At 44.1% G+C, this 12,658-nt stretch overlaps 2 protein-coding genes across 3 annotated transcripts; one reads left to right on the top strand and one right to left on the bottom strand.

The window, feature by feature from the left end:
* Positions 1-722: 722 nt before the first annotated feature.
* On the bottom strand, positions 723-6,139 carry zic4 (zic family member 4). 2 transcript variants are annotated; one of them, XM_061713327.1, is made up of 3 exons: positions 6,095-6,139; positions 4,196-4,837; positions 723-2,134 (listed from the first exon to the last, which is right to left on the bottom strand). In XM_061713327.1, the coding sequence occupies exons 1-3, from the start codon at positions 6,123-6,125 to the stop codon at positions 1,716-1,718; spliced, it is 1,092 nt and encodes a 363-aa protein (XP_061569311.1). In that variant the 5' UTR covers positions 6,126-6,139; the 3' UTR covers positions 723-1,715. The 2 variants fall into 2 exon arrangements, with proteins under 2 accessions (XP_061569311.1, XP_061569310.1); XM_061713326.1 differs by lacking the exon at positions 6,095-6,139 and having other exon boundaries at positions 4,196-5,663.
* A 2,814-nt stretch (positions 6,140-8,953) lies between these two features.
* On the top strand, positions 8,954-12,369 carry zic1 (zic family member 1 (odd-paired homolog, Drosophila)). The gene is made up of 3 exons (XM_061713103.1): positions 8,954-10,311; positions 10,710-10,873; positions 11,202-12,369. Exons 1-3 carry the CDS (start codon positions 9,357-9,359, stop codon positions 11,397-11,399), a joined length of 1,317 nt encoding a protein of 438 aa, XP_061569087.1. The 5' UTR covers positions 8,954-9,356; the 3' UTR covers positions 11,400-12,369.
* The last annotated feature ends 289 nt before the right edge of the window (positions 12,370-12,658 follow it).

The raw sequence follows: 12,658 nt of genomic DNA, 5'->3' as shown, positions 1-12,658 counted from the left end.
GTTTTCAAAACTCGTCTATCAACTTTTCATTTAAATAATGAAAATAAAAAAATAATAATTTCATTGTTACATTAATTAATTTACTCCTCAATAACTGAAAAGTGCAGTTATCTCTAAAGACGAGCGCCTTTGTGTATTCCATGCATAGAGTCTAAATTATGATTATAGTTAAATGTATCCATTGAGCAAGTCTATTATGGTCTGGGACAACTGCGCCTTAGCGGCTTCTTCTTTGATTGTCGTAAAGTAGGCTTTGCGCAAAAGAATATATTTTTCCTTCTTTATACTGCTCTGGTCTGCAGCATAAAGGACATAGATTACCGTTTCCTACCCCATGGGAAGCAAATATTACATTCTTTAGAGCGGGCTTTTCAGTCCTCGGACTTGGCCCCATATCATTTGAGTTTGACTTGGCTATTGCTATAGAAATCTTAATTCACCGTGAGGATTCACCGTCGTGAAAAAAATGGCTCTTTGTGCGAAATGCTCTTTGAAGTCTGGATCCGAATATTGTAGCCTTTCATCAAACTCTGCCCACGTCTGCATCAAACCAGAGCTCAGCTGAGTGAGTGAGATTTAACACGAGTGGAGCCCCAATGTAGACAGCCCCATTCACAGGAAAAGAAGAAGGAAAAAAAAACTTAAAAAATATAGCTATGCATGTTGGTTGCGATTAATGCCTGTGAATTTGGAGCAGAGAAAGAAAGAGGTGTGTTTGCGGAACCGTGCGTAAAGCAAGAACAATATGAGGATTTTTGTTTTGTTTTTATCGATTCATTTTAAAGATATACTAAGTGACATATCCGCCAAATATGTCATGAACTTAATATTTCATATTTATTCAAAATACTCACAAATTACAAGGCAGTTCGGTACGCATTTAGAGTGCTTGTCGTTTTCTGATAAAATAGTAAAAATTAAAAAAAATAAAAGAAATAAAAACACTGACGACAATGATACAAAATCACAAAATGCCCACTTTGATAAAACACGTATAATTCCACGGCTCGTGTACCAAATACTGCAGGCTTATGAATCATCTGAATTGTTGCACATATGCAGGGCGGGCTGTAAACAAAAAAATGTTTGTACAAAGAGCTGCAGTACTCGGCGAGAAACTGTTGTTGAGACAGATCCTTACAAAACTATGGACATCGACACATCGAAAATTACAAAATTTACAAATGTACATTTTTTTGTCTTTTTTTCTCGCTGGAAACATGCACTTTGGTTCGATAGTACAAAAAAATTCCTCGATTTTGGATTGAAAAAATAAATAAAAAGATGTTGAAGTCAAAAGTAGAATTTACAAAAAAAAAAAAAAAAAAAAACGTTTTACACCAACATGCCTATAACCTAAAATCATGTCCCACACTGTAAAACAGAATTGTACAAGTGTCTGTCCCCACGAGTGGACTCGGTGTGGGTGGACTGTGGGCACCGAGCCAAGAGTTTTTAACTGAGGTTTGGAAAAAAAAAAAAGAAAAGTTCTGTTTTGGTGCATGAAGTTCCTCAAGAATGCGCTTTTAGCTTCCAATATGGTTTTAATGTGTCCTCTTGGCTCTCATCATGCCTGGTGGCTCACCAAAATACAAAAAGAAAAGCTGAATTATGGTTCCGCGTTACACCGACGCAGAGCCTACGCCGTAGGGCAGCGCGTCGCCGCGTCCCCAACGCCCTAGGCTACGTGCGTCGATTTAACGCGGAACCATAATTCAGGCGTAAGGCGGCTCTGAGGGGTCCGGTGAGGAGCGGCCGCTGGGCGGGCTGTGCGCGCCGCTCGCACCTGAGCTCTGGCACACGTACCACTCGCTCAGGTTGGCGGGCTGCGAGGCTCCCGGCGGCTCCGACAGCGACACCGAGGAGCCGCCGGGCTCCCGGAGGCCCAGGTCCGAGGACGGGGACACCAGGGACGGGGTGGACGACTCGTAGCCCGAGCTGGGCGGCGGGGACTTGCAGTGCACCTTCATGTGTTTCCTCAGCGAGCTGGGGTGCGTGTAGGACTTGTCGCAGCCTCGCACTTTGCAGTTGTAGGGCTTGTCGCTGGTGTGCACGTGAGAGTGTTTCTTCCGGTCGCTGCTGTTGGCGAAGCGTCTGTCGCAGCCGTCAAATTCACATTTGAAGGGTTTCTCACCTGTTGGCAAGCCATGGAAACACGACACAAACACGCATGAGATGATTCAAGACTTTCAAAGTAACTTTATCCCGAAGCACAGTGTCATTAATAGGCTTAGTTGTAGTTATAGTTCATGATACCCCCCCCCCCCCCCCACACACACACACACCCTGCATACTACACACACACACACACACACACACACACACACACACACACACACACACACACATATATATATATATATATATATATATATATATATATATATATATATATATATACTGTATATATATATATATATATATATATATATATATATATATATATATATATATATATATATATATATACACACACATATACACACGTGTGTGTGGAGTGTGTGTGTGTGTGTGTGTGTGTGTGTGTGTGTGTGTGTGTGTGTGTGTGTGTGTGTGTGTGTGTGTGTGTGTGTGTAGTCCCTCCTTGGAGTTAAACGGGGTGCTGGACGGGTGTCACTGTGTCTCTGTTCGTCAAAACGCACGGAAAACAGCCGAAAAGAGTCATAAATGACAGCGTTTGCGACAGAAAGCCTTCACCAAAGTGAAAAGGAATGTAGCCTCTTTCAGATATGAACCGAATCCTGTTTTGTACTTCAATAAAAGGATTTCTATTTTGTTATATAAGAAGGCAAAAAAAGGAGTCGGAGAAATAAAAAAAGATAATCTGAATAAATTACACGGAAATCATTCGCTGCTGATTTTTCTCCTCCTATTAAAGCGTTGGAGAATCTGTAATTGGCTCTGTCTAATTACACTTGCGGGTTGAATATCAATTTGACCTTCAGCTGTTGGGTTGAGAGGGCCAATCAAGGATATTAGTGTAGTACAAGAAACCGTCGAGGAACAGACCCCAGGGGCAGCCCCAGTCATAACCACACTTTCGGTTAGGTTTTAAACATGATACCAAAGACCAGGCCCCTCGGGATTTAGCACGCAGAAATAATTTAACAGATTTGTACTTAGGTAATGTGAGCAAATTATATGAATAATACATAGGGGCGCAGAAATGGAGCAGAAGGGGAGCGCCACGCAGCCAGCGATAAAAAAAAAAGGAATGTTGCTGTCACTGTATTCATTTACAAGTCTGACTCGACATTTTGAGGCCTTTTTTTTTCCCTCTCCCTCCCATATCTGCGGCGCGTCACTGGCTCGCAGAGGCAGGCAGCCATATTGAACTGTTATGTGTTTTTTAGTGTTAAATCAGAGCGGCCTTCAGCTGCACTGCAGGCACGCAGTCAGTGTGCAGGCAGCCAGAATAGTTTACATGTTTGGAAATCATTTTTGGCCGTCTAGACTTGTTGCTTTGAACAAAGGTCCGTATCAAAAATATGATACACCGTGCACTCAAAACACTCATAACACTTTGAGGAAAAGTAAGAGGAATACAAGACTTCACACACATAACTGTAAGTCATGCATGCAAAACGGGGGGGCGGGGGGTGGGGTACCCATGTTATCAATTATTTATTAATACCTTATTATGATAATCATAATAATAAATATTATAAATCATGCAAATTAAAACAAGAGAATGGGGGTGATAATATCTAAAAATGCTGGATGCAAATCCGTAAATAGAAAAACACAATCATATCGGTTACTAAACTTGAAGATGCGCCTCTCCAACTTTTACCGCTCAGTCATGTTTGGCACTAAGCTACTTGGACGAGACATGACGTGGGCCTCATTCTTTGTGCTGTGGTGTAAACAAGAGGTTGAACCGTCAAACGCCTGAGTGAGCTGTACCACAATCCCTAAAGCCGACCTTTGAGAAACTTGGGAGCGCTGATGCAGCTCCTGACAAACAGGTGGCTGGTAGCTGTTGCGCATTCGCGCACAGCGCAAACTGATTAATGACCCTGGGTCATTAGAGTATTTCTAAATAGATTAAATTTGATTATAGCTCATTTTCAAAAAAATATCTATAACGTGTTAGACAATATTTAAATAATTGTAATTGGATTTCATCATGCAGCAGGATAAATTTTCAGTTTCCATATTTCTGCAAAATGTCATGTGTGAAAATACTACTGACCTGTGTGCGTCCTTTTATGAATCTTCAGATTCTCGGATCTTGCAAACACTTTCCCACAGCCAGGGAACGGGCAAGGGAACGGTTTTTCCCCGGTGTGCACACGGATGTGATTTACAAGTTTGTACTTTGCCTTAAACGGCTTGCCTTCCCTCGGACACTCTTCCCAGAAGCAAATGTGGTTCGCCTGCTCGGGTCCTCCGACGTGCTCCACGGTCACATGCGTTACCAGTTCGTGCATGGTGCTGTAAGTTTTGGAGCAAAGTTTCTTGGGCGAGTGCTCCGGCTCCAGCCACTTGCAGATCAGCTCTTGCTTTATCGGCTGCCTCATGTAGCGGAAAAAAGCACCGGCGGCTCCGTGGTGGTGGTGATGGTGGTGGGCATGAGCGCTCAGATTCATGTTCAGATTCAGACCGCCGTAGCCATGCAAAGGCGAGCCGGAGAACGGATCAGCCCTGGAGCTTGCCACTTGACTCAAGTGATCAGACCTAACGTACATTTCTCCAGGTAGTCCTAACCTTATTTGTCCATTCAGCGCCTGGCCACCCGGTGATCCGCTAGAAGCTTGCTCGTGATGCAGTCCGGAGAAGAGGGTGGTATGGTTCCCGGCGTCAGGGTGATGAGCATAGTGTCCGGGATAGCTACCTGTTGTTGAGACAAACATTCCGTGGTGAGAGGCTGAACCAGCAGTCTGGTCGGCGAGCACTGGCATAGCTTGAGCTGTCAGGTCTCTCCGGATGAGGAAATCCCTACCTGCGGATAAAGCCTGGGCCGTGTGAGTCATAGAATAGGGCACGGATGTCGCCTGAACCGGGCCAAAAGCTCCCGTTTGACTGGAGACCACTTCACTGTGGCCTGCCATATGATGATTGTGGTGGTGGTGATGGTGGTGGGGATAATGATGGGCTGGGCTGATTTTGAGGGCCGCGGAGTGCCCCATGTGTTCTGGCCCGAATGGACTCGGCCCCAGGCGGGGTTCCGCAGTAATCTCCCCAGGGTGCGAGTGAGCCATTGAGTGTGGATGGCTGCTGAACCCCGGGAAGCCTGTCACGCTCTGAGGGGTATGGTGGTGATGATGGTGATGGTGGTGAGCCCCTGCCAAGTCAACTAATCTCAGCGCCGTGTTCCGTTTGGAAAACGCAGGGTCCATCACGGGGCTTCCCAATGCATCCACGCTCATTACTTCCTAATTTTAGAATAACTTGACAGCAGGCAAAATAATAATGATGATGACAAATATATTTTAATCGCAATGAAAAATAAAGGGGAAAAAACTTTATAAAGTTAAGTCTAGCTGCAGACAACATGGAATCCCATTCGCTTGAGAGGCAGCAGCAGGACGCTCTGATACTGAATAGAGATTCATGGTAGGCGCTGCAGCCCGTGGAGCTAAACAATCACCCAGCGCTCTAATTGGTCAGTGCTCCGTGATTGACGTCACCGGTGACAGTTTCCAACGTGATGAAAAATGTCTTGGTGACAGCGAGCAGCCAGCGCGCATGCGCTGTGCCTGAGGCAACGCTTGAGAAAAATAGTTGTTATGCAAAGGTTATTGTAGAATAAAAGTCCTTAAAAAAAGTTGATCCAGATAAACGGGCGCCTTTTCTTTTTGAGGAAGTGAACAAATGCCGCGCAGCAAAGACACGGCACAATCCCCCACTACTGATTATGCGATTACAAAACTCCACGCCGCACAAACGTGTGCATATTGACACTATAAAAAAGTTGAATGGATCATAAATAATGTAATGATATCTTCATTTTGCACCGCAAGGTATGCAGGGTAACTTTACGCATAAATTACGCACACAACTTTACGCACTTGAAGATCGGCTGTAGCGGAGCAAAACTTGTGCAAAGGAAAACTCCGGGTGGGAGTCTGAAGTAGTCCGGAGTACATACCATTAATATGCGCTTTGATAAATGTCCACATTTGCGTATGCAAGCGTTTGTCCCTCCGCTCACGCTGCAGAGTCGAGTTCGAGCCCTGCCCGGTGGGATCCGCGTGTGCTGCGTGTGTGAGTGAGGGGAGCCGCGGCCATTGTCCCGAGGAGAAAAATGTTACGGACTGGACCTGTTGTTATGATCCAGGGTAATTTTGCCTTAGACCGAGGACGGCAGCAGATGAGGGTCACAGGAGGAGGTGCCGTTGCAGACTAAAGTTCAAAATAAAACGATGTGGTACTGTAAGTATCGGTTATACAAACTTAAACCGCAAATAAAAACTATCCGTCATAATGTTTTTTATCTGATTTGGTTTTTGTATTTAAAAGAAAGATATTTACGGTGCACGAATAGAAAAATTGTCAACTTTTTAGAAACTATTTTTTATTTATTTTTTTAATATGTATACTTTGACTTTGATATATATCTTTTCAAAATGCCAGTAAAAACGTATTAAATGATAAGTAAAACGTGGATGTCAGTACACACGCATTCAACTACTCAGCACGGCGGACTTTTTGCTTTGCAACAATCCTGCACGAGTGAAACTCCAATACTTATCATGGAATAAATTATCTGTGCAATTTTTAATATTTCCATTGGTTTAGGGGCTAAAACCTTAAATACTTTTCATCTTTATAGGATGCAACTCAAACATATGCACGATAGACTGATTTAATTCAACTTTTGATATTGCGTTTAAGATAAAATAAAGAAATGGGGTTCTTCTTGAAAAAGTTTAGACTGTAATTTTAAATATCTGGTAAATGTAAAGAGTTTTCTGACTTCTTGGCTTATTGAATGCTAAGTTATTTGCAAAATGAAAAAAATATAGTCAAACTCGCTCCCAAGTAGTTCTGTAAAGCTTTTTCCACCTCTTGTTTTTTTCTGGGAGGGAAAAAAATAACTCTGTTATTTTGGTGGCTGGAGGCATCATTTAAGATTTTATAAATTAAATAAAATATTGGTAAAGCGGGAATATAATATGCAGACCAGAATACTGATCATGTGTAATATTACGGCGAGACAAAATAAGCTGAATCTATATTCCACTTGGTTATTTCTGAGAATTGACTTGTCAAGATCTCCGCTGACAGCATCACATCCAGCCCGTTAGAAACTGAGTCAATATTTGGAGACGTGACGGATCCCGTAGATGTTTATGAAAAGGCCTTTACGCGCGACGTTCACGAGGCTCACAGCTGCAGCGCCAGCGTAATGCAGAAACTCTGAGGTGCTATTTCTGGACTGGCTTGGGCACTCACTCACTCTTGGAGACGTGAAGGCAGGGATCGTGAACAAAAAGGCAGAATAATGTAGACAAGTGTCATTAAAAAAAGTCGCCTTTGCCGCTTTGGCATCAGTGCTTAAGGGTTAAATTGAGCAGGATCATGACACGTTTATTTTTTATGCCTTCAATTAAACATGTTCTCTAGAAACAATGTGCATGTGCTTCCAACATTATGAGCAACCCCTCTTTTGTTGGCACACAGTTTCCAGTAAAGCCTCACTTGTTGCACATGTGAGTGTGTGACCTCTCCTAACTTCTCTATCTTTTTTTTATTTTTTTTAAATACAGTTTTCCACCTGTTGAGAGATTCCTGCAAATTTTACAGTGCAGAAGTTTTTTTTTAGAAAAAGTTTGATCAGGCTGCACTCGTGAAGTTGGAAACAATAAAACTCTTCGTGTTTTTCCAGACTGAGTCGGGGCAGAAACTAGTAGCCAAGCAGATTTCACTAATGGATCGCATGGCACGACTGTGCGTGGGGCTTTGAACTCCAAGCAGCCGGAGGTTCCTGCAGAGAGAGCCGCAAATCCCACTTGATAACTCCGACAACCCACAAGGTTTTTTTTTCCACACAGAGTATACTCCATGCATCACTGGCCTGCAGAGAAGGAGTGAGCTGCACGAGCGCACGCGGCCAAACCGTGATGGATACATTAGGTATTGTGGCAGATCCACGTCAAAACACCGGCCTGCGTGTTTCGGGGAAGTCTTGAGGATGTTGGGCTGCAGGAACGCGTGGCGTGGAAATCTAAAGTGCAGATGTGAGCTTGCGGTGTGCTGGAGTGAGAATACAAAAAAAGAGATCGCGCGAGAGGGGGGACAACAACATTACTACACGTGGGTTCCCTTTGAGGTGAAAGGGGATAGTTTGATAATAACAGGCTTCTTAAAAGAGTGATGACAGTGGTCAGACATCGAGTCAGACCGCAGTGTTTCTGCATGTGCGATTTTGAGGAAAAACAAAGTAAAACAAAACACAAAACACCTAAAACCCGTGTCCCCATATACCTGTGAGTGACACAGGTGATGAGGTTACACCACGTGAGGACGCTTTGCGGTTTGTTTCCTGCCCTGGCTGCTGCCAGTCCGCTCCACGCCTGCTAGATCAGACCACTGTTACACTATTTGTCTTTCAGCTGATGCACATGCAGACAGAAAGACAGACGAGCCGACGTCTCAAATGTGTCTGACATATCAGAGTGCGTAAATGTCCAAAAACAATTACGCAACAAAAAAGAGCAAGTGTGCAAAGGTGGCATGTGCAGATTTACGAAGACAGTGAGACACTTTCAGTTTTGGACCTCCTGCAAAAACTGTGGTTTATTTGCTTCAAAACTAAACGCTCCTTTACGTGCACTCCAACTTTTGTTATGGTATCATTCAGCCCTTTAACCAAATTCTCAGTCAGCAATCTCACAATATCTTGGACTGATGATGCAAAGAGGCCAATAGAAGCGTGGGCCCCGCGCCGTGGATTGTTATTTGGTGAGTGCGTGTTTTCTGAGGGGGGAAAAAGGGGGATCCGCCAATGAGGGAGCGACCTGGGCGACACGTGACCGCCCCCCTCCTCTCCCATTCATCAGGGCTGGACTGTGTTGTCTTTTCAATTCATTTATCTGCAGGAATGATTGCGACTATCAGTCTAGAGCTCACCGCCTGGCTGAGGAGGTGAAAGTTGCGCCACAGGAAGATAAACCGCAAAAGACAATATTACGTGTATGTACATGATTTTGCGTGTGCATCCGATGCGCGTTGTATAGGGGGAATTTCGCGCGTCGCAAAAAAAAAAAAGTAAACAGAAAATCGGTGGATTCGAGTTTGCTCAGTCCAGTGAGGTCTAAGAGTATAGCCACAGAGAGGGGGAGGAAGATTATCTGCTGGTGGTTTTTTGATTCCTGCCCTCAGTCGTCTCGGCAGAGTGTAGACTGAAGATGCTCCTGGACGCGGGACCGCAGTATCCCACCATAGGAGTCACTACTTTCGGCTCCTCGCGGCATCACTCAACAGGCGAGGTGACGGAGAGAGAAGTGGCGCTGGGGATAAACCCGTTCGCGGACGGGATGGGCGCCTTCAAGATCAACCACGGCTCCCACGACCTGGGCTCCGGACAGACGGCGTTCTCCTCGCAGGCGCCCGGCTACGCGGCGGCGGCGCTGGGACACCACCACCACCCCACGCACTCCTACTCCACGGCCGCCTTCAACTCCACCAGGGACTTTCTTTTCAGAAACAGGGGCTTCGGGGACGCGGCCGGGGCGCAGCACAGCCTGTTCGCCTCCGGGAGTTTCGCCGGGCCGCACGGACACTCGGATGCGGCGGGGCACCTGCTGTTCCCCGGGCTGCACGAGCAGGCGGCCGGACACGCGTCCTCCAACGTGGTGAACGGCCAGATGCGGCTGGGTTTCTCCGGGGACGTGTACGGCCGGGCCGAGCAGTACGGACACGTCACCAGCCCCAGGTCCGACCACTATGCGTCCACGCAGCTGCACGGCTACGGCCCCATGAACATGAATATGGCCGCGCACCACGGAGCGGGGGCCTTCTTCAGATACATGCGGCAGCCCATCAAGCAGGAGCTCATCTGCAAGTGGATCGAGCCGGAGCAGCTGACGAACCCCAAAAAGTCGTGCAACAAAACTTTCAGCACGATGCACGAGCTGGTGACCCACCTGACCGTGGAGCATGTGGGGGGACCGGAGCAGACCAACCACATCTGCTTCTGGGAGGACTGCTCCAGGGAAGGGAAGCCCTTCAAAGCCAAATACAAACTCGTGAATCATATCAGAGTACACACCGGAGAAAAACCCTTTCCGTGTCCGTTCCCTGGTTGTGGCAAAGTATTTGCACGATCGGAAAATCTAAAAATTCACAAAAGGACTCACACGGGTAAGAACCAAACAGACCAACCACTTTTTTTTTTGTTGCTATTTTCTTTTTTATTCCCCCTTCAAATCATTGTTGACAATATGTCAGGAAGATATACTACAGAAAGGCAGCTGCAGCGTCCTCACTGGCATGTGTTCCAGTGTTGTCAATAGAAAATATCTCAAAGGCTTTGCATTTTAAATTATATGGTTTAAATTATTTTTTAATCGGCTGAATTTACTCTATTTACAACCTGAGTGCTTTGCACAATTCCAGTGTGAATGACGAGGACAGTTACGGTTTCACCTGCTAAATAATTCAAATAAATATAATTCTGTATGAAATTACAAAACAAAGAAGAAGAAAAAACCCACAAATGTTAAAATTTTGTATTTTATCCTTTTTCTTGCACCATTTAGGAGAGAAGCCTTTTAAGTGTGAGTTTGAAGGCTGCGACAGGCGATTTGCAAACAGCAGTGATCGCAAGAAACACATGCACGTCCACACGTCGGACAAGCCATATCTCTGCAAAATGTGCGACAAGTCCTACACACACCCCAGCTCCCTCCGAAAACACATGAAGGTAAAGCTCCTCTTTTTACTCTTCTGTAATTTATAGATTGCATGCAGCTATGTCTATTGTCTTGTTTATATTTTTTTCCACAGATATTTGTAAAGTTAATTTGCTTTGACATTTCTTTTTTCCTCTCTCTCTCAAGCGGTAAATGAGATTAAGATCTTAATGAGAATAATTATGTTTTGGGTCCTTTTTTTTCTTTTCTTTTGCACATGCCCCAAACAGTCACATTAGCTGGTTTAATTTGTTTTGATGACATTCTTATGTCTTGTATTTTTTTTTTTTTTGGTCCAAAGCAGATTAAATCATTATTTTTTTCCCTCACCCCTGGCAGGTCCACGAATCCACCAATCCGGCGTCGCAGCCTTCTCCAGCGGCCAGTTCAGGGTACGAGTCCTCCACGCCCCCCACCATAGTGTCCCCGTCCACAGAGAACCAGAGCAGCAGCTCCATATCACCAGCAGCCTCCGCAGTCCACCACACAGCCAGCCACGGCACCCTGTCGTCAAATTTCAATGAATGGTACGTGTAAATATTTTTGAAAAAAAAAGAAGAACAAAAAACAGAAAGAGCAAAGGAAAAAAAAAGACTGCAGAATTTTAAAAGAAACAACAACAAAAAAAAACTGCTTGAACTTTTGAAAAGTCAGCCTGTGAAACGTGGACTGGGAAAAAACCCAGGAGGCCCAAACGATCAGTTAAAGGCCGTTTTTAATGCATGGACAAAAAGGACGCACGGACAGCCACCATGTTAACCCCCCCCTCCTCCTCCAATATTTCTTTGACTCCTTATTTTTACTGAAAGACTGCTTTAAAAAAAAGAGGAGATCTCCAAAAAAGCATGCTATCTCCGGGTAGAGGCCTGATTTTTTTTCTTTTCTTTTCTTTTTGTCTTTTCTTTCTTTTTTGTACATAAGGATTTCACCAAGTTGGGGAAAAATGTAATATTCTATTTTGTAAATAATTCTATTACAATTTAAGGGAATTTGTGAAAATGTGCTCTCGAGATATTATGGAGAAACGAGATGGTTTTAAGAATATTGCGATGGACAGATTTGATTGAAGAGAATGTTATAGTTGTGTACCAAATGTGAATTATTCAGTATTACTACAGTCTACACGTCGACCTAACCGACTCTTAGTATTAATGTGCTTTTGTAGCCTATCCAGTGCAACATTTTCGTCCAAGGTCCAAGTTTTGAGTAGCACACAGTATCATTGTTGTTATTTAATGTCATGTCGAGAAAAAAAATCGTGTAGTGCAAGCCTGAAAATCCGTGTCAATCTGTTTATGTACGTGATAAATATAAATATCTGTCAATTGCTTTGTCTGAAAGGAAGTATTATTCCATGTAAGTAGCTCAATTTTCCATATTTATCCGCATGTAAAGGACCGGCAACATGTTAGAAATGATCGGTATTTATGGAGAAATGCGCTCGTATGTAAAATTTAGTTTACAAAAAGAATTGTTTGGATACATTTCGTACTATATTAAAGGATTAAAAACACACTGATGCAATGCAGTGGAGGTTATTGGGTTCATAGTGGCTTGGGTTGATCTGTGCATCAAAAATGATTATTCCCACCTTTAAAAATCCAGCTTTCAAGACAGAATGGTAGTTTTTTTCATTTTTTGCTTTACAAATACGGCCAAGTCACTACTCTGTGTGTGTGTGTGTGTGTGTGTGTGTGTATGTGTGTGAATGCTTTTTCCAAGTGTGTGCACATGAGTGTTTATGTGTGTGTGGGTGTGTGTGTGTGGCCATTTTCATATTGAAGGCACTGCCACAA

Source organism: Cololabis saira, chromosome 22, assembly GCF_033807715.1.
Source record: "Cololabis saira isolate AMF1-May2022 chromosome 22, fColSai1.1, whole genome shotgun sequence".
Taxonomy (NCBI): domain Eukaryota; kingdom Metazoa; phylum Chordata; class Actinopteri; order Beloniformes; family Belonidae; genus Cololabis; species Cololabis saira.
This window is presented reverse-complemented; position numbering and strand designations above follow the sequence as displayed.

Excerpts from the sequence above, each read along its gene's own strand:
- zic4 (XM_061713326.1), bottom strand. The coding sequence starts at position 5,372 with ATGAGCGTGGATGCATTGGGAAGCCCCGTGATGGACCCTGCGTTTTCC. Across the intron at positions 2,135-4,195 it reads TCATAAAAGGACGCACACAG|GTGAGAAACCCTTCAAATGT; the intron begins GTCAGTAGTATT and ends GCTTGCCAACAG.
- zic1 (XM_061713103.1), top strand. The coding sequence starts at position 9,357 with ATGCTCCTGGACGCGGGACCGCAGTATCCCACCATAGGAGTCACTACT. Across the intron at positions 10,312-10,709 it reads TCACAAAAGGACTCACACGG|GAGAGAAGCCTTTTAAGTGT; the intron begins GTAAGAACCAAA and ends TGCACCATTTAG. Across the intron at positions 10,874-11,201 it reads CCCTCCGAAAACACATGAAG|GTCCACGAATCCACCAATCC; the intron begins GTAAAGCTCCTC and ends CACCCCTGGCAG.